The following is a 25,530-nucleotide window of genomic DNA, read 5'->3' on the forward strand; positions in this document are numbered from 1 at the left end:
TATTGGATTAAAGTGGGCAGATTTGAGTGAGGCAGACTGGAGCGTGGCAGACTGTTTTGAATTGGAATGGGACAGAACGCTCTGAATTGCAGTGGGGCAGATTGGTTTAGACTGGAGTGGGGCAGACTGTTTTGGACTAGAGTGCAGTGGACTGCAGTGGGGTAGATTAGAGTGGGGCAGACTGGTTTGGACTGGAGTTTGGCAGATTGCTTTGGAGTGGTGTAGATTGTTTTTGATTGGAGTGGTGAGAACTACAGTGGAGCAGATTAGATTGGGGTGGACTGGATTGGGGTGAGCAGATTGGAGTTGGATGGACTGGTGTCGGGTGGGGTGGATTGAAGTGGGGCGGATTGGAGAGGGTGGATTGGGGTGTACTGCACGATTATGCATTAACCCCTTCCCCGCCAGGGACGTAATGGTTACGTCCATGGCAGCGCCCGTGTGGCGCCATGGACGTAACCATTACGTCCTGGGACTGGCAGTCGGGGGAAGCGCTAGCGCTTCCCCCGAGGGCCGCCCCCCAACACCCCCAGGCCAGGGCTGAAAGGGGAATCCCTTCCCCTTTCACGCCCACCCCCCCACCCCATCCCCCCCCACCCCCCATGACGTCAGCGCGCGATCGCGCGCTGATTTCATGGAAAGGGGGAAAGACGCGCTGGAAGCCATTTGCTTCCAGCGCGTCAAGGGAGAAGGTGAGTATTTCACCTTCGTGCGGGGTGGGGGTGCTCTGAGAGAGGCATCGAGGGAAAGGAAAGGGTTTTCCTTTCCCTCGATGTCTGAGCATTCCTGCTGCCCGATCGCGATGCGATCGGGCAGCAGGAATGCCCACTAGACACCAGGGATTTCTCTGTTGAGTGCTTAGTGTAGGGGAGCGACCCCTTGGGCAAGGGTCGCTCCCCTTTGGGGGCAAATGTATTTTACGTCGTTTCTGCCCCCCCTGGGGGCGGATTGGCCCTATTTTTAGGCCGATCTGCACCCAAGGGGGGCAGAAAGCCACTAGACACCAGGGATTTTATTGTTGATTTTTATTTTTTGTGTTGGGGAGCGGCCTCTTGGGCAAGGGTCGCCCCCAGGGGCCCTCATGTATTTTTGGGCAGTTCTGCCCCCCTTGGGGGCAGAGAGGCCTATTTTTTTTAGGCCTTTCTGCCCCCAAGGGGGGCAGAATCCCAATAGCGCCAGAAATAGTATGTATGTATGTGTGCTTTGTGTTGGGGGGTGGCCCCTTGGGCAAGGGTCGCTCCCCCCAGGGGCGCAATGTATTTAGTGTCGTTTCTGCCCCCCTTGGGGGCAGATTGGCCCTATTTTTAGGCCGATCTGCCACTAGACACCAGGGATTTTATTGTTGGTTTTTATTTTTTGTGTTGGGGGTGGCCCCTTGGGCAAGGGTCGCCCCCAGGGGCCCACATGTATTTTTGGGCAGTTCTGCCCCCCTTGGGGGCAGAGAGGCCTATTTTTCTTAGGCCTTTCTGCCCCCAAGGGGGGCAGAATCCCAATAGCACCAGAAAGATATGTTTGTATGTGTGCTTTGTGTTGGGGGGTGGCCCCTTGGGCAAGGGTCGCTCCCCCCGGGGGCGCAATGTATTTTTCGTCGTTTCTGCCCCCCTTGGGGGCAGATTGGCCCTATTTTTACGCCGATCTGCCCCCAAGGGGGCAGAAAGCCACTAGACACCAGAGATTTTATTGTTGGTTTTTATTTTTTGTGTTGGGGGGCTGCCCCTTGGGCAAGGGTCGCCCCCAGGGGCCCACATGTATTTTTGGGCAGTTCTGCCCCCCTTGGGGGCAGAGAGGCCTATTTTTCTTAGGCCTTTCTGCCCCCAAGGGGGGCAGAATCCCAATAGCACCAGAAAAATATGTTTGTATGTGTGCTTTGTGTTGGGGGGTGGCCCCTTGGGAAAGGGTCGCCCCCCCCAAACGGTGCAATGTAATCTGGGCGATTTCTGCCCCCTCCCCTTGGGGGTAAATTGGCCTATTTTTTTTAGGCCCATCTTCCCCCAAGCAGAGAAGACTAGACACAAGGGAAAATGAAAAAATGGTTAGTGGCGGAGTGTTTGTCAACTGGCGAAGTATTTGCTTTTATGATAATAACAGTTTTTCTCCTTTTTGTTCTAGTTCAAAGCTATTGCTGACTTTGCTGTGGCTTGTTGCAGTTTTGGCAGTAGTTGTCCTGCGGTTTGCGTAGTTGCATGTTTTAGGTAAGTAAATAAATTTACTCCAAGTGAGTATTGTTGCAATGCATGAATGACATGTTTGTAGGTGGTGTACTGAATGCAGGATTGTGTGTGAAATTGTCCTTCGAGTTATGCACAATGATTATTGTGTTGTCTTATGTCTAATTTGCTTTTTTTTTTCCTCTTTTTAGTGGGATATCGTTGGTGATTGCTGTGGCTGTGCAGAGTAGTTGCTGGTGAGTCAAGCTTCTTCAGGCAAGTGAGCAGTATAGTTTTTGAGTTTATAATTCTTAGTGATAAACCTATACTTTGTTACTTATCTTACACAGTGCTGGTTGTTGGTGGTGTATTTGTCCAGTTAATTTTTGTAGGAAGGATCATGGCCAGCCGTAGGATGACCGCTCAGCAGGTTGTTAGTGTGCTTTTTAAGTCATCTTCTGACCATGAATATGAGACTGACTCTGCATCTGAGGCAGAGGAGGAAGTGCAGGATTCTGGAAGTGAATTTTCTGTCAGAGATGAATCATCTGATGATGAAGCCACTCTCAGTGCTGATGAAGGGCCTGTTTTAGAGGAGGACAGTGATGTGCCAATGGTGCAGGAGCCAGCGGCTGTAAGGCTTCCCATTGGAAGACCTGACGCATAGGTTGCACCAAACATGGAGCAGCCACAGTTGCCTGCGTTTACTGGTTTTCCAGGGTTTCGAGTTAATACGGAAAACTTTTTGCCCGTCAACTTTTTTGAGTTGTTTATGGACGATATATTTTTGGAAGAGATTGTTGAGCAGACTAATTTGTATGCAGAGCAGTTTTTGAGGAACAACGCTGCCAGACTTAGGCCACACTCTAGAGCTAGCCGGTGGATTCCCACAAATCTGGAAGAGTTGAAAAAGTTCTTGGGTTTAACTTTTTTGATGGGGCTGATAAGGAAGCCGTCGCTGTCTTCATATTGGTCTACTAGTCCCTTGATGGCAACTGCTATATTTCCTGCCATCATGAGTCGTAACCGGTATGAGCTTCTTCTTCAGATGTTGCATTTTGTAGATAATGCTTTAGCCTTGCCACAAGATCATCCTGATTCTGATCGTCTTTTTAAGATTAGACCTGTCCTTGATCATTTGGTAGATCGGTTTTCAGAGATCTATGTTCCAGGGAAAGAAATATCTGTAGATGAGTCTTTGGTCCTGTTCAAGGGTCGTTTGGTTTTTAGGCAGTACATTCATAGCAAGAGGGCACGGTATGGAATTAAATTGTATATGCTGTCAGAAAGTAGTACAGGATATGTTTATAATTTCCGGGTCTACACTGGTAGGGATTCCAATATTGACCCCCCTGGTTGTCCTCCCACTTTTGGAGTTAGTGAGAAAATTGTGTGGGAACTTGGTAGACGACTGTTTAACAAAGGTCACCATTTATATGTAGATAACTTCTACACTGGAGTTCGGTTGTTCAAGGAGTTGTTCAGAGTGGACACTGTTGCTTGTGGCACAATCCGCTCTAATCGGAAAGGCTATCCAAAAGAGCTTGTCTGTAAAAAACTTGAGAAGGGACAGTGCAGTGCCTTGCGGAATGATGAGCTGCTAGCTCTGAAATTTGTAGACAAGAGGGATGTATACATGCTAAGCACCATCCATGATGAGAGTACTTCACCTGTGGCTCTTTGGGGTCAGGTTGCCGAAGTGCGCAAACCTGTGTGCATCTTAGACTATAAGAAGCACATGGGTGGTGTTGATAGAGTAGATCAGAGGTTAGAACCTTACACTGCTGCTCGTAAGTCTTATGTGTGGTATAAGAAATTAGCGCTTCACTTGTTCCACTTGGCAACTTTTAATGCTTTTGTTGTGTTTAAGGATAGTTCTCCAGAGTCAAGGATGACATTTGTGAAATTTCAGGAGTCTATCATAGCTAGCCTTGTTGTGCTAGAACAGGCAAGAGTTCCTAGAGAAGCAGTGGTGGAGGATGTGGCAAGATTGAAAGATCGTCACCTTGCTGAGCACATTCCTCCCACGGCCCAAAAAAACTTTCCTGCTAAGAGATGTAGAGTCTGTGCTAGAAGAGGTATCAGGAAGGAGACTAGGATGTACTGCCCTGATTGTCCTTCAAAGCCTGGGCTGTGTGTGGGTGGCTGTTTCAGGAGCTACCACACACAGAAGAATTATTGGGAAATTCCGTGAGCGTAAACTGGTGTTTTATATTTTTATATGTTCGGTTTCACGGTTGGCATTAGTCATGTATTCAGTTAGAGCTTTTGTGTTTGTAGTTTTGTACTAATTTATGATTAGTGGTTTCTTTGTTGTTTAAAAACAAAAAAAAGGGGATGGCATGTGTAGAGTGGCGCTTGGCTGGCGGCGTGGGTGGGGTGGCGCTTGGCTCGCGGTGTGTGTGGGGTGGCGCTTGGCTGGCGGTGTGTGTGGGGTGGCGCTGGGCTGGCGGTGTGTGTGGGGTGGCGCTGGGCTGGCTGTGTGTGTGGGGTGGCGCTGGGCTGGCTGTGTGGGTGGGGTGGCGCTTGGCTGGCGGTGTGGGTGGGGTGGCGCTTGGCTGGCAGTGCCGGGCAAACGCTTGTCCACACACTCATCAGCTGGTGTGATTGCTGTATCAGGCATGTGGGCGTATGAAAGTGATGGGCCCTTGACTGGCACTGTCTGTGGATGCGAGTCTTGTAATGTGCTGGGCCCGTGGCTGGCGGCGTGAATGGTCTAGTGCATGTCATGTATGAAAGGTGTGTGAATGGACTGAAAAGCGGTTGGTGCCTTGTCGTGGCTTTACAGCTCACGAGCTGTGAGTCATTGGTTCAGTTTTTTGGCCTTTCAGTTATTACCAGTGCATTTCACTTTTGTGAAATCTCTTGTTAATAAAATTTGATCTACTGAACCATCACTCACCCTCGTGCCAAATCCAACCAGTATGTGTGGTACAAATGACAAAACCTGCTCCGCTGTAATCAGGCGTCGCAGCACACTTGAGACACACTAGGTGCCTCGGGTGGGACCCTGATGATGAAGCATGCCACCAACTTGGTTGGTGGGTGAGGGGTCTTCTTCACATAACCTAAGTGTGTTTCTTTTCACAATTTTAGTGTTTGGCACATCACGGACGTATGTGCACACATCAAAGTGATATATTCCAAAAATACCTGTGTTTGGGGGGGGGGAGGGCCCACCTATGTTTTTGGTCCTGGGTGCGGCCGTCATGTAGGGAAACCTACAAAACCCAGAAACTTTTTAAAACTAGGCACCCCAAGGAGTCTAGGGAGGTGTGGCTTGTGTGGCTCCCCCAACATTTTCTTACCCAGACTCCTCTGTAAACCTCAAAATTTGCATAAAAAAAGCATATTTTCCTGATTTTTCTTAGTAGGATCACCGCTCCAGCACAAAATTCCTACTCCCCAGTTTTCCCCTCAGTCTCCCAAGTAAAATGACACCTCACTTATGTGGGTCCCCAAAGCAGAGTCCGTCTAAAGATGTATAAAAGAATATGCCCTTATAAACTTGCTGTGCTATCCCTTCAGGTTTTGGGCCTTATTCTGTTGCAGGCACCTGGCCCACCCACACAAGTGAGGTATCATTTTTATCGGGAGACTTGGGGGAACGCTGGGTGGAAGGATATTTGTGGCTCCTATCAGATTCCAGAACTTTCTGCCACAGAAATGTGAGGAACATGTGTTTTTTTAGCCAAATTTTGAGGTTTGCAAAGGATTTTGGGTAACAGAACCTGGTCCGAGCCCCGCAAGTCACCCCTCCTTGGATTCCCCTAGGTCTCTAGTTTTCAGAAATGCACAGGTTTGGTAGGTTTCCCTAGGTGCCGTCTGAGCTACAGGCCAAAATCCACAGGTAGGCACTGTTTTCTTTCAAAAAATGGGATGTGTCCACGTTGCGCTTTGGGGTGTTTCCTGTCACGGGCGCTAGACCTACCCACGCAAGTGAGGTATCATTTTTATCGGGAGACTTGGGGGAACGCTGGGTGGAAGGAGATTTGTAGCTCCTCTCAGATTCCAGAACTTTCTGCCACAGAAATGAGAGGAACATGTGTTTTTTTAGCCAAATTTTGAGGTTTGCAAAGGATTCTGGGTAACAGAACCTGGTCCGAGCCCCGCAAGTCACCCCTCCTTGGATTCCCCTAGGTCTCTAGTTTTCAGAAATGCACAGGTTTGGTAGGTTTCCCTAGGTGCCGGCTGAGCTAGAGGCCAAAATCTACAGGTAGGCACTTCGCAAAAAACACCTCTGTTTTTTTCAAAAATTTAGGATGTGTCCACGTTGAGCTTTGGGGTGTTTCCTGTCGCCGGCGCTAGGCCTACCCACGCAAGTGAGGTATCATTTTTATCGGGAGACTTGGGGGAACGCTGGGTGGAAGGAAATTTGTAGCTCCTCTCAGATTCCAGAACTTTCTGCCACAGAAATGTGAAGAACATGTGTTTTTTAGCCAAATTTTGAGGTTTGCAAAGGATTCTGGGTAACAGAACCTGGTCCGAACCCCGCAAGTCACCCCTCCTTGGATTCCCCTAGGTCTCTAGTTTTCAGAAATGCACAGGTTTGGTAGGTTTCCCTAGGTGCCGGCTGAGCTACAGGCCAAAATCTACAGGTAGGCACTTCGCAAAAAACACCTCCATTTTTTTCCAAAATTTAGGATGTGGCCACGTTGCGCTTTGGGGTGTTTCCTGTCGCCGGCGCTAGGCCTACCCACACAAGTGAGGTATCATTTTTATCGGGAGACTTGGGGGAACATAGATTAGCAAAACAAGTGCTATTGCCCCTTGTCTTTCTCTACATTTTTTCCTTCCAAATATAGGAGAGTGTGTAAAAAAGACATCTATTTGAGAAATTCCCCATAATTCACATGCTTGTATGGTCACCCCGGAATTCAGAGATGTGCAAATAACCACTGCTCCTCAGCACCTTATCTTGTGCCCTTTTTGGAAATGCAAAGGTTTTCTTGATAGCTATTTTTTACTCTTTATATTTCAGCAAATGAATTGCTGTATACCCGGTATAGAATGAAAACGCACTGCAGGGTGCAGCTCATTTATTGGCTCTGGGTTCCTCGGGTTCTTGATGAACCTACAAGCCCTATATATCCCTGCAACCAGAGGAGTCCACCAGACGTAACGGTATATTGCTTTCCATAATCTGACATTGCAGGGAAAAGTTACAGAGTAAAACGTAGAGAAAAATTTATGTTTTTTTCACCTCAATTTCAATATTTTTCTTTTTCAGCTGTTATTTTCTGTAGGAAACCCTTGTAGGATCTACACAAATGACCCCTTGCTGAATTCAGAATTTTGTCTACTTTTCAGGAATGGTTAGGTTTCTGGGATCCAGCATTGGTTTCATGCCCATTCCGGTCACTGACTGGAAGGAGGCTGAAAGCACAAAAAATTGCAAAAATGGGGTATGCCCCAGTAAAATGCCAAAATTGTGTTGAAAAATTGGGTTTTCTGATTCAAGTCTGCCTGTTCCTGAAAGCTAGGAAGCTGCTGAGTTTAGCACTACAAACCCTTTGTTGATGCCATTTTCAGGGGGAAATCCACAAGCCTTCTTCTGCAGCCACTTTTTCCATTTTTTTTTTTTTAAAAACGAAATTTTCACTGTATTTTGGCCAATTTCTTGGCCTCCTTCAAGGGAACCCACAAAGTCTGGGTACCTCTAGAATCCCTAGGATGTTGGAAAAAAAGGACGCAAATTTGGCTTGGTTAGCTTATGTGGACAAAAAGTTATGAGGGCCTAAGCGCGAACTGCCCCAAATAGGCAAAAAAAGGCCTGGCACAGGAGGGGGAAAAGGCCTGGCAGCGAAGGGGTTAAAGCATCTTTTGAGAACAGTGTTCACAAGCAAAAACAAAAGAAAACTTGAGTGCACAGTGAGAAAAGACTACTTGGCAAAATAAAAAAGAGTTAGCAATAAAGTTTTTTTCTTTTTTTTTGCAGTTTGTCCTGCTGGGCACGTTTTTGCTGGTCACAAGCCTCCTGTTTGCAGAGCACTAGAAGTTAAAAGAACAAAATAGTATCTCAATCACGTCAGGAGCAGCGGACGGACACTGATTAAGCTGAATCAATCAGCGATTGGTCCCTGCTCCACACAGAGGAATCAAAACGATGCGTGGCCTGCAGTGACGAATTACAGTTCCACACAAGTCAACAAATGGTAAACGACAGGCTGACTCCAAGCCCTTTATTGTACACAACAGTATCACAAGTGAGGCGCATGTGCCGGTTAACCTTAAAAAAATAAATTAAAAAAAAACGCATTAGGATTGTCCACTACAGATCTTTGACAAAAGACTGCTAATTGCAGTCAGGAAATGTGTCTCCATTTTGTCATCTACATGAAAGTTCGGCACCTCCGTGAGGTAACCAAAGGTACACAGAAGCCCAGAGGCACCAGCAGTCTAGCTGGAGGCTTTGGTTGCTACACTAACAGATATCTGTAAAGGCCATTAAAAACAAATTCAGATGGATGAAGCTAGAACCCGGTTGATGGTGCTGCCCTTCTAGACTTTCTCTAAAGCAGGGAAGTTGGACAAGAGCACAATGTTCATTGCAAAGGGTACGACAACGTCAATGTTGTTGGGGGTGGTACATATATCAAGAGCAGATACTACTTTCTTTTTCAGATATTGTCGTTTTAGGCAGATGAAAAGGTTTTAAGTGGCTAGGAATGCACTGGGACTAAGATACTTTACCAAGGAAGTACATTTGTCCAGCGGAGAAAGTGTATAGAAAGCAATTGAGAAAAATAAGCCTAATTAAGATAAAGCACATCCTCGCTCCTAAGAACTGCCTTACAGACAACACACTACCAGAATGTTTTGGATTATTAACAGTATAGTGCTAAAGATTTTGCAACATTAACTGGCAATACATAAGTACATTTCCTAATACGTCTTTCATCGATAAAGGGGAACACAGTGATATTTTAGATCAAATGTGTTTTGTAGTGTTCAATTCAAAGGGAAACCCCTGTGGAAGAAGCTGCAGCTTTACGTCGTACATGTGAGCTAAATAAACAGTTATTGGTTTGTATAGCTTCCTCCCCAGATTAATCAACTTCAAAATAATTTATGCCTGCTAGGCCAGATCATTGAAACAGAGCAATATCTGATGAGTCGCTGAATCAAGCTAAACAGATTTAATTACTCTTGCTACAGTCTCGGTTAATACTTGTTCTAATTAGGTGCTCTATTTCAGGTGTTTCCAACCTGAGGCTAACAAGCTACCAGTAGCTCCCAGACACTTTCAGAACAGCTCACCGCCTTGTGTTCATTAATAAATAAGCGTAGGGTCACATTTTCCTTTTAAAGTTAAGGGAAGGCTGTGTTTATTTTACATTATCATAATCAGGCTGAGGACAGCAGGGCGTGATAATGAGAAGTGCTCAGTCAGATTAATGACCCATGCTGGGCCTGGGGCACAGAGGTGAAGAACTGAAGCACCGAGGGATTTAACTCTTAAATAAAATACCTTGTCAACTCAATATTGGAGTGTGAGAACAAAATTATGTTTCAGATTTTTTTTTCAATGGGAGAAAATGAAAATTAAGTTACCTTAATGATTAAGTTATCTCTTCATTTTAATTTTCTCGCATTTCAAAGTGTTGTGTTTACGAACAGGCTTCTTGCTCCCAGTTGACATTATGCCATATATAACTGAAAAATACAGTAATTTGTTAAGGGGGAGAAATTTAAAGTGCAGAAAAATGTTCCATACTTTGACCACTTTTGCAGAATATTTTTCTGCAGTTTAAATTTCTTCCATTTAAAATATATTGCTTGTGTGTGTCATACAAGTAACGGTGGTGCATGTGGTGAAAGGTATGTCCTCTGCCACAAGTACATACGACACAGGCTCTCAGTTACCCATTCATATGTATTCCATACATATGCACATGTTCCTACATCCCCAAAGGCCATGCTCTCACTGACGCATGCAGTCCTGTCATAGTGTCCCTACTCAAAGAATGCTTTTTAGACCATTGTATCTGGCTTTATGGATATCAACCTTAAAGTCAATGAAGATGGGCGTGGGGGTCTGGTAACAGTGCATGAATTGTTTGGACTTCTGTAGCTAACAATGATTTTCATTGATCAGAAGTACAAAAAGGTTTGTGTGCCCTGCTCTATTTAGTTAATTCCTCAATGGAATATTTGAGACTACCAGAGTCCAAATTCCAAAGAAAATTCTTTGAAGCATCTACAAGTATCAAGGTAGCACTATGCATACACATCTCAGGAAAAACGTCTCCCAAATATTTCAAAATCTTTGCTGAATCCTTTTCATTTATTTTGTAGTTTTAACCTTTTAAAATTAAATTTCAATCCATCCATACTGCTCTCCTTAAGTCCTGAGATAAACCACATCAGAAGTCCTGCTTGGCAATATCTTTTGACTAAATGTGCAACAAGAATTCACCGTTTGTTAACCAAAGTTATATTTATGAAAAAATACAAATTAAAAACAGTTTTACTATAAACATCCACTAATTATAACACCTCAACAATAAAAGCAACAAACCTCTTAATGTATCAATGCACATATTAGAAAATAAACCACTAGCCTCTTGTCAAGTGGAACTCTGTTATTTGCTATTAACGTTTCCTTTTAGCCCTTTCTAAGTAGCTTTCATCATGTAAGTCACTTCGATACACACCTACGATTGTTCACTGTAGTTTCTCCTTACAATTTAACATTCTATATCTAAGAATTTAAACAGTAAAGGCGATTAATCCATCAAGATTGGCACCCCGCCTTAGAACATCACCATACAAGAAAAAGACTATAGGTGGTACATCATTCTCCGTTCAAGCAGCCAAACTATGGAATTCCTTACCCCCAACTATAAGAGCCATCGGATAACTATCTTGCCTTCAGAACACTACTCAAGAGTTGCCTCGTTCCTTCATAACCACCATATTCAAACAACTATGGACTGCATATGCCTATGTTGATAAATATTTGTTTCTGATTATGTGTATATTCTAATCTAGTTATATATAGTTCTTTAGAAAATATATATTGCTACTATGTCAAACTACACACACACTCTTTAATCCTGTTTAAGTATATTTACTCATGGTTTAAATATGTATGTGTATGTACATGTGTGCGCGTGTGTGTATTCATATGTGTGCGTATATATGTGTGCACGTGTATATATATGTGTGCGTGTGCATATATATGTGTGCGTGTGTATATATGTGTGTGCGTGTGGGGGTGTGTGTGGGGGTGTGTGTGGGGGTGTGTGTGTGTTATTCTATGCTTAACATGTTCATAGGTCATTCCATAATTCATAGATAAGTTGTTATACTACAGTAGATACTTATGAATCCCTGCTCTCATCTTAGATCACACTTATCTACCCATCACCAGGTCATGTCTCTATCAATCTATCCTCCATTCCCACTCTGACTCATCCCAAATACATTCTATTACTTTCATCTCCTAAATAACCCTGCCTAAGCTCTTCCCTCCACTTCCACATCCAACTCACCAAACCTCACTTTACTACCATGATCTCCCAAACAACCCTACTATATTCTCCCTCATTTATCTCACCCCGCTACTATGATCTCCCTAACCCCTTCCACAGACTCTTCCATCCTCCCTTTACTCATCCCAAGCCTAAATCCTATTACCATAAACTCCCAATGAACACTTCTGGATTCTTTACTCCTCCACCCCTCCATTGCTCCAGTCAATCTAACTAACAGACTCTCATATCCACAGCTCAAATTAACTCCCAATAATACTAAAACTGTACTCATATTTCCCTATACTAATCCACCACTAATTCTTGTTGGAATCTGGAGTAGCGTGCTACTCGCCAAAAAGCGCTTCAACACCTCGTCAGGGGTAGTAAGCACTATATAAAATATTATTACAATATAATACAATATGGTTCACACTGTAAACAATCTTGGATTGCTATCCCTTTCACATTTTGGTATTGCCTCCAAATGTTGGTATCTTAATTGGCTGATGTGATTCTTCACTTTAAAATGAACAGCTACTATGGCTACCTGTGGTTTCTATTGGAATGATGCTGCTAGAGATTCTCTGTTTGACTGCAAAATTAATGATTCTAGTCCAGACAGGTAAATTCGTTTTTCGCGGTCTCTTTTCAGTCCAGTCAGTCAAACGTACTCTAGAAACGTGTCATACTACTGATGGGCAGAGTGAAATCAACAAGGGCTAATATTGGGAAGAAGTACCTGCTCCTTTTTTCAACACACCAAATTAGAAGGGAGGGATGTCCCTTTCCTAATACCATGTGTATGGATTTGCAAATGTATACCTGCCAACAGGAAGAATAAGTTTAGGTGACAGAGCATTCTTAACCAATGACGGAAACATCTCCACCAACGCAGTGGTCGGGATCCTGAAGACAATACATTTAATAACACTCACCCTTTTTCCGTTCTTGGTGAAGAAGATTTGTGCAGTCTGGACCTCAAAAGAAACTGGCTCAATTCCACAGCCAATACGATCACCTGAACTGCATTTGGAACCAAACTGTCGACCTTTGGCACGTCCGTTGTAAAGCCTGTAAACGTCAGATATCAAAAGAAGTGAAAACACAAAGAATTAATATGTAAGCAAATAATGCACTATAAAACAAAAGAAAAAGCTAAATCAACTTCTATTACCATCTTTCTCAAAAAGTATTAATAGTTCATCCAACATACTCTTGAAGGGCTTAAAACCAGTCAGCATATGTACAGAAGGAAAGTAATAAATAAAAAATACTTTCTCAATGTTTTGGTAATAATGAGAATTTCCATTGAAGTCATAAAAACACAAAATGCTGGACGAAGGAACACTTCGTTTTAAGAACACATGTCACGTTTTATTCAATTTGATATATTATATCATGGTAGTGAATATAAATGTAGGCCAGCAACACGTTCTTTAGAAAAATGGTAGTGATAAACATAAGACCAAAGCAAGGGGCGTGGCAGTATATGTTGCTGTATTATGGGAATATTGCTACATGGGTATTCTGGGTCCGAGGGTAACATCATCACTAGGGCTCTTACTGGTCTACGGAGATCTTTTGTGCCTTTAACACTGGACCTTGATCTTAACCTTGTCTCTGAGATTGTTACATTAAGGCAGATACTACACTGGTGCTCATTTGGGCCCCTGAATAACTATGCCCCTATAGAAAGGGCCTTATCTCTATAATCGAACTACAATGTTCCCAGAAGAGCAAGTGGCTTGCCTAGGTTTAAAAAAAAAAAACATGGTATCAACTAGGCTTAGCCAACTTTTGGCATGACCCTTTCTGTCCCAGCCGCTGCGGTGCGGATGTCAAATCTAGATATTGGGAGTGAATTGCTACTTAACATGAATTATCTAGCTGCACAGGGAGCCTCACAAGATATTTTTATTGCAGAAATCCGTGCCTAAGGCAGAGGAATTTCTAAATTACATCAGACCTGTGTATGCTCGTTCATTGTTTTTGCAGTTTAGGATATGGGCCTCTCCCAAATGCTGCCTACGGTGCATTGTAGGACTCTCTACAGCCCAGGTCTACACTGTGTCAATTATGCTGGCTTCTGAACGAAACTGAATAACCTCTTGATTTTCTGTCCCAAATACCCCAAACCCAGACCCAGATGGAATGTCCTTCTGGGTCTGCCTTTGTGCCTAACAAATCAAAAACATGCCCTTAGGATCTGCAAAAGCTATTCTTCAACTGTGATTGTGGTGTGCGTATCTAAATTTCTCTACGTGGCCTGGCTCACTAGGTACAATCTGTGAGCTCGACTTTAAAGCTGTTTTGGGCACTGTGACCACTTTTTTAGGTCTTTTAGGAAAAATTTGTTTTATTCATGCGAAACAGGAATTATTGGGTTTTCCTAATTAATTTTGATTGTTAATAAACATACAGTTATACATTTATTATTCCAATAAAACGGTCAAATTCTATATTACCACTGTACTACAACAAAACAGACTAGAGAAAAGGAAAAGGTGCCCACCAGCAATTCCAGATGTCCCCCAGAGGAATCTTCATTAAAGTCATAAGCCCCAACAATACCAAACTAATACTAATTTTGTAAGCCTCACAACAGGCTTTATTGGCAATAAACACATGATATATATATACATATGGAAAATGTCCCTTACCAAGTGTACATCTGTTCGTGGCATGAGACGCTGCAGATTCACATGCTGTGCATTATCCTGCCATGTAGTGTTGGGCTCGGAGTGTTACAAGTTGTTTTTCTTCGAAGAAGTCTTTTTGAGTCACGAGACCGAGGGACTCCTCCCTTTCGGCTCCATTGCGCTTGGGCGTCGACTCCATCTTAGATTGTTTTCCCCGCAGAGGGTGAGGTAGGAGTTGTGTATATAGTAAAGGTGCCCATGCAATGGAGTAAGTATGTATGTACATAATGTGTATAAGAATAGTATATATTTACAAATTTACAAGTTTCATTCAACTTATAACGGCTACAGGCTCCCGGGGAGGTGGGAGGCCACATGTGAATCTGCAGCGTCTCATGCCACGAACAGATGTACACTGGGTAAGTGACATTTTCCGTTCGATGGCATGTGTAGCTGCAGATACACATGCTGTGCATAGACTAGTAAGCAGTAATCTCCCCAAAAGCAGTGTCTTAGCCTGTAGGAGTTTAAATTGTTTGAAATAATGTTCGTAATACAGCCTGTCCTACTGTGGCTTGTTGTGCTGTTAACACATCTACACAGTAATGTTTTGTGAATGTATGAGGCGTAGACCATGTGGCTGCCTTACAAATTTCTGTCATAGGTATATTCCCTAAAAAAGCCATTGTGGCGCCTTTTTTCCTAGTGGAATGTGCCTTTGGTGTAATAGGTAGATCCCTTTTTGCTTTAATATAGCAGGTTTGAATACATTTCACTATCCATCTAGCAATGCCTTGCTTGGATATAGGATTCCCTTCATGAGGTATTTGGAAGGCTACAAATAATTGGTTTGTGAAACTGTTTTGTTCTGTCAATGTAATACATTAGTGCTCTTTTGATGTCTAACATATGTAAGGCTCTTTCTGCCACTGAGTCTGGTTGTGGAAAAAAAGACTGGGAGTTCCACTGTTTGGTTTAGGTGGAAGGGTGATATAACTTTTGGTAAGAATTTTGGATTTGTACGGAGAACCACTTTATGTTTATGTATTTGTATAAAGGGTTCTTTTATAGTAAATGCTTGTATTTCGCTTACTCTTCTAAGAGAAGTGATAGCAATCAGGAAAGCTACTTTCCAAGTTAAGTATTGCATTTCACAAGAGTGCATGGGTTCAAATGGTGGTCCCATGAGTCGTGTTAATACAATATTGAGGTTCCACGAAGGGACGGGTGGGGTTCTCGGGGGTATGATTCTTGTTAATCCTTCCATAAATGCTTTGATGACTGGGATTCGAAAGAGCGATGTTGAATGTTTAATCTGCAGATAGGCAGATATTGCTGTGAGATGTATTTCAATAGAAGAGAATGCTAGGTTAGATTTTTGTAAGTGTAATAAGTAACTTACAATGTTTTTTGCGGAAGCATGTAGTGGTTGAATTTTATTATTGTGGCAGTAGTAAACAAATCTTTTCCATTTGTTTGCATAACAATGTCTTGTAGTAGGTTTCCTAGCTTGTTTAATGACCTCCATACATTCTTGTGTAAGGTCTAAGTGTCCAAATTCTAAGACTTCAAGAGCCAGATTGCTAGATTGAGCGGTGCTGATTCGGGTGTCTGATCTGTTGTTTGTGTTGAGTTAAAAGATCTGGCCTGTTTGGTAATTTGACGTGAGGTACTACTGATAGGTCCAGCAGTGTTGTGTACCACGGTTGGCGAGCCCAAGTTGGTGCTATGAGTATTAGTTTGAGTCTGTTTTGACTCAGTTTGTTTACCAGATAAGGAATGAGTGGGAGAGGGGGAAAGCGTAAGCAAATAATATCCCTGACCAACTCATCCATAACGCATTGCCCTTGGACAGAGGGTGTGGGTACCTGGACGCAAAGTTTTGGCATTTTGCGTTTTCTTTTGTTGCGAACAGGTCAATTTTTGGTGTTCCCCAACGCAGAAAGAAATCTTGTAGGATCTGGGGATTATTCGTGTGTCTGTTGATGATCTCGACTGAGACTGTCGGCTACCTGGTTTTGAATCCCTGGGATGTATTGTGCTATTAGGCGAATGTGATTGCGAATTGCCCAATGCCAAATCTTTTGTGCTAAGAGACACAGTTGTGACGAGTGTGTCCCTCCTTGCTTGTTTAGGTAATACATTGTCGTCATGTTGTCTGTTTTGACAAGAATGCGTTTGTGGGCTATCAGTGGTTGAAATGCTTTCAATGCTAGAAACACTGCCAACAGTTCTAAATGATTTATATGCAGTTGTTTTTGTTGAACGTCTCATTGTCTCTGTAAAATGTGCTGGTTGAGGTGTGCTCCCCACCCCATCATGGAAGCATCTTGTGATCAGGTATTGAGGCACTGGGTCTTGGAATGGCCGCCCTTGGTTTAAATTTATAGGGTTCCACCATTGAAGCGAGAAGTGTGTCTGGCGGTCTATCAACACTAGATCTTGGAGTTGACCCTGTGTTTGTGTCCATTGTGTTGCTAGGCACTGTTGTAAGGGCTGCATGTGTAGTCTTGCGTTTGGGACAATGGCTATGCATGCATGCCTAGACGTTTCATTACAAACCTCACTTAGTAGTGTTGGTTTGGGTGCATGTTTAATATTATATTTTGGAAGGCTTGTACTCTTTGTGGACTTGGAGTGGCAATCGCCTTTTTTGTGTCGAGTGTTGCTCCCAAGTATTGTTGTATTTGGGATGGTTGTAGATGTGATTTTTGGTAATTTATAGAGAACCCTAGTTTGTGTAGAGTTTCTATAACGTATTGTGTGTGAAGCAGACACTGTTGTTGAGTGCTGGTTTTTATTAACCAGTCGTCTAAGTAGGGGAATACGTGCATGTACTGTCTCCTTGTATGAGCGGCTACTACTGCAAGGCATTTTGTGAATAACCTTGGGGCTGTTATCCCGAATGGTAACACCTTGAATTGGTAATGCACGCCCTGTATTACAAACCTTAAGTATTTCCTGTGAGAAGGATGCATGGGTATATGGAAGTAAGGGAATCACGTCTTGAAGTGTTACCATGTGGAAGTGATCTGATTTGATGTAGAGATTCAGAGTTCTGAGGTCTAATATGGGTCTCAACGTTTTGTCTTTCTTTGGAATTAGGAAGTACAGGGAGTAGACACCTGTACCTTTTTGATGTTTGGGCACTAGTTCTATTGCTTGTTTTTGTAACAATGCATGAACTTCTAGCTGTAACAGGTCTAAGTGTTGTTTGGACATATTGTGTGCTCTTGGGGGCACACCTGGTGGGAAATTTATGAATTCTATGCAATAACCATGTTGAATAATGGCTAGGACCCATGCGTCCGTAGTTATGTTTGCCCAGTTGTGGTAGTATGCGGTAAGTCTCCCCCCACTGGTGTTGAGTGGTGGGGGTTTGTGACATTGAAGTCACTGTTTGGCTTGAGGGGTTTTAGGGCTTTGGAATTTCCCCCTTGCTTTTGGGAATTGTCCACCCCTGTATGATCCTCGAAAACCACCTCTTTGGTACTGGCCCTGATATGTGGGTCTGGCTTGTGAGGTGGAAGGCTCTGTGGTTTGGGAACAAAACCCCCCTCTAAATTGTGGCCTTCTAAAAGTGGCTCTGTTTTGTGGAGAGTAGAGCGCGCCCATGGCTTTGGCCGTGTCCTTTTTGAGCTTTTCGATTGCCGTATCCACCTCCGGGCCAAACAATTGTTCTTGGTTAAACGGCATATTTAGCACAGCTTGCTGGATTTCCGGTTTAAAACCTGAGCTCCGTAACCATGCGTGCCTGCGAATGGTTACCGCAGTGTTCACTGTCCGTGCTGCTGTGTCTGCCGAGTCCATTGCAGACCTTATTTGGTTGTTGTAAATCGCTTGTCCTTCCTCAACAACCTGTTGAGCACGCTTTTGGTGTTCCTTGGGCAAGTGCTGTATTATATGTTGCATCTCGTCCCAGTGTGCCATGTCGTAGCGAGCCAGTAGAGCCTGCGAATTGGCAATCCGCCATTGATTGGCTGCCTGTGCTGCCACCCGCTTGCCTGCAGCATCGAACTTCTGACTTTCCCTGTCGGGCGGTGGTACGTCTCCTGACGATTGGGAGTTTCCCCTTTTTCTGGCTGCTCCCACGACCACCGAATCTGGTGTTAGTTGCTGTGTTATAAACACAGGGTCCGTTGGGGGGAGGTTTATATTTCTTCTCCACCCTAGGCGTGATGGCTCTGCCTTTCACTGGGTCCTGGAACACCTGTTTGGCGTGCTGTAGCATGCCTGGGAGCATTGGCAAACTTTGGTAAGAGCTGTGAGTGGATGCCAAGGTATTAAATAAGAAGTCGTCTTCTATCGGCTCCGCATGCATTGCTACATTATGGAAAGTAGCTGCCCTTGATAACACCTGCATATATGCAGTGCTGTCCTCTGGTGGTGACGGCCTTGCCAGGTAGAAATCGGGACTGTTGTCTGAGACCGGTGCATCATATAAGTCCCATGCATCCGGGTCATCTTGTGTCATCCGTGTGTGTTGGCGACTGCATTGGGGGTGTTGCTACCGGGGACAGATGTGGTGAGTGCAGTGGTGAAGGCTGTGGCGAAAACCTTGGTGGTGTTTTGTCTCTTGCCACTTGCTTTTGGCTGCATTTCCGCCTCCTGGAATGCTAGCTTTCTTTTTATTGGAGGAAGAGTTTGAATTTTACCAGTCTCTTTCTGGAGCTGCAGCCTCCTTTGAGTATGGTCTGGCTCTCCCATACCTAATTCCTGCTCAAATCTGTGCCCTTGCATTTGGCTGGAAAGTCCGTGCTCTTCTGTGTAGGAGCATATTTTCGGCTCCGAGGCTGCATGTTTCGACACCGAAGGTTTCGGTACGGTCTTTTTCGGCTCCGAGGAAACCTTTTTAACTTTGGGGGTGTCGAACTCTCGGAGCCGGTATCTCAACCGGAGTCGGATGTCTTCGGCTCTTGGGAGGCCTTTTTCGGTGCCGATGTTTGGTCCCCGTGTTTTCAGGTTAAGCCATGGCCTGTTGGCGGTGGCATCCCCTTGTCCTTTATAATTTTGGAGTGAGTCTTGGCTGGGGCAGATTTACTCATAGTTTTTGGCTGCGCCTTCGGCTGCTCAGTTTCGGAGTCGTCTGAGTCGTGAATGGAGAATCTCTTCCTCGAGGTCGATCTGTTCGGCCGGTGTCGATGCCATCTGAAGTCTTCTGGCTCTTCGATCGCGTAGGGTCTTCTTCGATCGAAATGCCCGGCAAGCCTCGCAAGTATCCTCCCTGTGTTCTGGTGATAGACACAGATTACAGACCAAGTGTTGGTCTGTATAAGGATACTTTGCGTGGCAATTCGGGCAGAAGCGGAAGGGGGTCCGGTCCATGAGTTTCGCTGATAGACACGGTCGGGCCGGAAAGGCCCCGCTGAAGAGTGGAAGCCCCGAAGGGCCGCCGGAGCGCTTCTTCTTTCGGTGTCGATGTACTAACACTAGACCAGTACCAAGCGCGAACAATACCGTCGAATTTTCCGATAAATAGCTAACTTTCCCGATTTTAAATACGGAGCGAAGAGGAACACGTCAGAACCCGATGGCGGAAAGAAAACTATCTAAGATGGAGTCGACGCCCATGCGCAATGGAGCCGAAAGGGAGGAGTCCCTCGGTCTCGTGACTCGAAAAGACTTCTTCGAAGAAAAACAACTTGTAACACTCCGAGCCCAACACTAGATGGCAGGATAATGCACAGCATGTGTATCTGCAGCTACACATGCCATAGAACGTATATTTATATATATACATATACATATACAGCCAATGCTAACAGAACTAAAGAGTCACTAGAATCATCAGAAAAACTATTTCACAGACCTGCGGCAAAGGAAAAATGAAAAGAAATGTGTTCAATATAGGTACAAAGGCCACAATTCTTAAATTCTGAAACAAATGAAACTGCTCCCATACAGAAGCACCCACAAGCAGCATCCCAGTTAAGCCTGGTCTTTAGCAATTACGTAAGTTCTTTTTATGGGGTGGTGGAAGACTGGGTATAGAGGGTGAAGCAACCTTTTCTTCTCCTCCAGAAAACTTTTGTTTTTAGTTATACATATTGAATAGAGCGGTGGACATAGCAAATAAAAGTATACACACTCCCTAAAGAGGTCTTCAAAGGAAGCCTGACCTATTTTTCATAGGTATCTAGTTTTATCCAGATAAAAGTTTAGCACTCTTCAAATGCAATGTATGAAGGCACATTTCAGCTAGAGAGGAAGTACTTTGGAACATGGTAGAAAACAAAGTTGTTTGAGTAACATGAAACAAACAGTATTTTGGGAAGAAAACTTATTAAATACTGTGAATGTTTGCAAAAGGTTAGGACCTTGATCTCACTATGAGCTGGGAAAATACTTTCCATGTCTAGAGTTGCAAGGACACCCTGTGGATGGGATAAAATGGAACTGGAGGAGCAAATAAGTTTGTTAAGAACTATATTCAAAACCTCATGGGGTAATGGGAAGTCTCTGGTGGAAAAAAATAATTTCTTCTAAAATGTTTTTGAATACAGGAATACTAAAAATGAAGAGGTTTGGACGGACATGGTCTATAATTTCAAATGGGTGCAAGATGTTTTATTAAGAATGTAAACTCCAGCCTCCATTTGGCTAGGCAAGGGATTATCTCTTATACATGAAACTTGGAGTTGATGCTCTACTGGATTCCTCTCCCATTTAACTGCATAGGAAGCCCTACGAGGTGGACTTAGCTTCTATTAAAATGTCTATACACTCCAAAATTGAGATTGAGAGGTCCATATTGGATAAGTTTAGATACCAGGACACTACTTACCTGCAGGAGTAGTTTTGCAGCTTGAAGAATGTTCTGGATTCACATGCTGTACATTATTCTGCCATTCAGAGGTTGGGTTTGGAACTCTACCCTGTAGTAGTAATCTTTTTTTGTTGCTAAGCGTTGATGATTAAACCATTGGGTGCCTTATCCTCCCACTCATGGTAGCGATCTTCAGATTATTTTTTTTCCCTTCTCTCCCATCTTCTACGGGACGTTGGTGGGTCACTTGTGAATCCAGAAAATTCTTCAAGCTGTAAAACTACTTCTACAGGTACGAAACTGTTTTGTAGCATGAATCCTTTCTGCATTCTCATGCTGTTCATTGAATTTTGTAGTTTTTTTTCAAACTTCTGGAGGTTTGAGTGAAGATGGATTTAAATCAGTAAATAGATGTTTAAGCACTTATTGTTCCACTTGAGCTTCCTAGGTCGATTTGAATGTCTGCGCAATAATGTTTTGTAAACATTAACTGATGACCAAGTAGCTGCCATGCAAATGTCCTGTAAGCGTGTACAAGTGAGAAAGGCAATGGTTGCTCCTTTTTGCCTTGTTGAATGCGCTTTTGGATTGGTGCTTGAATGCAGTTCTGCATTTGCATGGCATTTTTGAAAGGTTTGTGAAATCCATTTAGCAATCGTACCCTTTGTCACTGGTTTCCATAGATTGCCATCAGCAAAGGAAACAAATAATTGTGTCCTACTTGTTTTTGTTATGTAGCACACAATTGTTCTTCTTGCGGCTAACGTGTGCTACGCTCTTTCTGCTTTATTTTTTTGGTTCTCTGAAAAAAATATATACATATAGAATCGTTAGATTTTTATGAAAATGTGAAATTACCTTGGGTAGGAAATGAGGATCTGTTCTCATGACTACTCCATCCTTGTGTATTTTCAGGTATGGTTCTTGGATTGTAAGCCCCTCTAGTCCCGCTTTCTCTGTGGATAGTGATGTCACTGACATCAGAAAAGTTGTTTTCAGAGTAAGCATCTTTAATAAAGCCTTGTGTAGAGATTCAAAATCATTCCTTATCAATTGTGTTAATACAGGATTAAGGTTCCAAGTAGGTGCTAGTCTCTTTGCTCCTTCAAAGAAGCGTTTTATGACTGGTGAACTAAAGAATCTTATCCCTTTAAGTCCTCTTGTGTATGCCAGAATTGCTGCCAGAAGAACCTTTCATGATGCATAAGTGAGCTTGCCGTCTAGGAGATGTGCAAGTTATTTTAGCACTTTAGTGTCCATAGTATTTTGTTGCAACAGGCCACATTTTTGGCACCACTGTCAATATCTTCCCACTTTGCCATAAAACATTTTATATTAGCTGGCCTTCTTGCCTCTCTTAGAACTCCCATTGTTTTTTTTGGCAAGTCTACGTGTACTAACTCTGACTTCAGGAGCCATGCTGCCAATTTCAGCGAATCTGGTTCCAAATGGAGCACTCTCCTCCCTTTGCATTGCAAGCAGGTCCAGCCACTTTGGTAATTTTTGAATGTGGAACCTGCGTCATTTGTATTTTTCACAAGTACCATGTCTGCCTTGCCCACTGCAGGGGAATAAGTATTTGCTTCACCTTGGTGTGTTTGCATTTGTTGATTACCCTGTGTAAGAGAGGTATCCGAAGAAAAGCATAAGCAAATCTCCCTGAGCAGCTATCAGCACCACGGCAGTGCACATTCTGGGGCCCGCGCCCACCCAGGCTGTGCTAAACACTATGGGCTGCTCCCTGTTCCCATGGTACTAAGCGCACTTCCCATTTTGGTCAAATACATTTCTCATGCTCTGCATGCTGGTGGCTTCGTTGTCCCACTCAGTTACTCTAAAAAACATTATGTGTGCCAAATGTATTGCCTTCCTACTGTTTTATTTGTGCCCAAAGTCTTAATACCTTTTGTTTCTCCTTCGTACAGTATACAGACATGTGGGACTTCATTTCCCAGGGTGGCCATCTTGGGACCTCATACATGGTGCCTGCACTATGGGAGCTGCTCACTATTCTCTGGCTCCAGTTGGTACAGGAACTCTGATCCTCCTCGCAGTTCCTTTGGGCCTTTCTTTGATTCAGAAAACAAACAAAAAAACAATATTCTATGGTCACTGCAAGGGGGAAGTAATCCTAACACTTCCACGGTAAAATTATATATTAACAATTAAATTAATCCAATCCTTGAATCCAATCCAATTAAATAATCATATAATCTGTCAATGTGTAAATGTATAGCTAAAAAATTAGTTAAGTTGATAAAAGGAATAAACTGTCTAAATTAACCAAACAAGGATTGGATGAATTTAATGGTTAATATATAATTTTATCCTGGAAGTTTAGGATTACTTCCCACTTGCATTGACCATAGAATATTGTTTTTTGTTATTTACCATGGTCATAGGGTTAGTGGGTATTGCCTCATTGTCGAATATTTTCTTTGATTCAGAGCATCGCGCTAAATGTGTGAAAGGTATTCAACATTCCTGATCGCAGGCCAGCTCCCTATGCATTCGTGATCCCCGGTCTGCTCCCGCTGCAGGTTGAAGCACACAGAAGATTCTGTGAACCTTCCACTCGTACCAACTGTAGGAAGTTGGCTCTGTATATACTATATAAAAATAAGGTATAGTGTTCAGAGTCCAGGGGTTCCCCAGAGGCTAAAGTAGATAATACAAATGCTCTCTTTTGTTGTAGTGTGGTCGAGCAGTTAGGATTATCAGAGGGTAGGGCAAAGCATTTGCTGTACACGCAGTGTCAAGAAATGAGGCACATGCTCAATGACTAACTCCAGGCCAACTGTTTTATATAGCAAAAATATATTTTGTTACTTTATTTCTAGAACCAGAAGGTCCTTGTTGCAGGTAAGTACAGTTGGCAATAGGTATCAAGCATATGTATCAAATGCACTTTGTTTGGTTTTGAAGATTAAGCAGTTTACAGATAATTAACACTTTTCCATTTCAAAAGTTGACAGTTCAATTGAGTCCTAGAGGGAAAAAAGTGTTAACACAGTTAACAGGTAAGTACACGACTTACGATTCCAGTCTTCAGGGGTTAGGATGTCCACAGGTCAAAGTTTAGGCTGACTCCAAAAGTGCACCACCAGCAACATGGGTCCAGCTGGGTGCAACGTTTTAAGTTGGCATTGGGTTTACAATGGAATCCTAGTAGAACTGGGGGTGGTCAGCAGAAAGCACATTGCAGGTAAGTACCTGCGGTTCCAGGACACAGGCCTGGGAGCTTTGGGTCTGCACCTGGGGGGAGCCACAGGTTCACACCAAACACACCCTCAGCTGCTCAGGGGCAGCCGGGTGCAGGATGCAAACACAGAGCTATGCACCCAATGCTGTTCAATAGGGGACCCCAAGGATCACAAAAGATGCTGCAGGCTGGGTCCAGGGCACTGGTTGGAGGAACCAAAGGCTGGACAGGTAGTGGAGGCACCCGCTGAACGTTGCTGGACCATCGGTCAGATTTCCCAAGGCCAAGGGGCTGCATGTGCAGGGGCCTCCTTGGGTGTCAGGTATTTTCGTTGGATCTGGTCGCGGTCAGGGGAGTCCTCTGGATTCGGGCTGCAGGTATCAGTGTGTTGGCCAGGAGGGGTCAACCCAGGGTGGGCTCTAGGTCAGATTCGCCTGGGGACCTTCCCCACTGTCCCCTTCCCACACCCTTCCCCCTCGCCTGGCGACTAATCCTCAGTGCTATAAGAGCATACTAAGTTGTAGTTGCCTGGAAGTGGGCCTTTAAAACATTGTGCACATCCTGAGGAAAAAGGCCACTGTGACACCCAGTTTATGGACAGAGAAATCCAAAGAGATTGGTGGTGTGGGTGTCTCGATGCCTAGCATTGGCATTTCACATTTGCTTGTGTTGCAAAGACGTATATTTCTGTTGTTCCCCACTTTAGTAAAGTCACTCTTTTTGGCATGGTTACCGGCAATTTTTGCCTGTTTATCAGTGTGCTTAGACTGTTTTCACTGGGATCCTGCTAACCCGGGCCCCAGTGATGGTGCACTACCCCTCTAAATTTGGTTCCTTTGGTACCCTTTACAGCCCACAATTGGCATACTGGTGTAGCCCTGTATGTCCCTATTATATGGTATTTAGGCAACCAGGGAATTGGTACACCAGGGATCCCCCACGGGCTGCAGCATGTATTATCCCACCCATGGGAGCCCATGCAAACTGTGTCTAGAGGTCTGCCATTGCAGCCTCCGTGAAAGGTACGTGCACCCTTTTACTGCTGGGCACTACACCAGGTCAGTAAGTCACCCCTATGGTAGGCCCTTTCAGCCAAAAGGGCAAGGTGCAGGTTCCTGTATGTGAGGGCACCCCTGCATGAGCAGAGGTGCCCCTCGGAACTCCAGTTCCACTGCACTGGACTGGACTTCGTAAGTGCGGGGAAGCCATTTTACCCGTGTACTGGCCACAGATCACTACCTACGGTCTAGCAATATAGTGGTAACTCCAAGCCTAGGCATGCTTGGTATCAAACGTG

At 44.0% G+C, this 25,530-nt stretch overlaps 1 protein-coding gene across 3 annotated transcripts in view; it reads right to left on the bottom strand.

Annotated features, from left to right (window-relative positions):
• Positions 1-25,530, bottom strand: part of SPRYD3 (SPRY domain containing 3) — a 472,005-nt gene that overhangs the window by 318,609 nt on the left and 127,866 nt on the right. For all 3 annotated transcript variants that reach the window (XM_069230934.1, XM_069230932.1, XM_069230933.1), the window contains exon 5: positions 12,562-12,697. In XM_069230934.1, coding sequence (XP_069087035.1) covers positions 12,562-12,697 — 136 coding nt within the window. The remainder of the gene's footprint in view (positions 1-12,561; positions 12,698-25,530) is intronic.

Source organism: Pleurodeles waltl, chromosome 4_2 (genome assembly GCF_031143425.1).
Source record: "Pleurodeles waltl isolate 20211129_DDA chromosome 4_2, aPleWal1.hap1.20221129, whole genome shotgun sequence".
Classification (NCBI taxonomy): Eukaryota; Metazoa; Chordata; class Amphibia; order Caudata; family Salamandridae; genus Pleurodeles; species Pleurodeles waltl.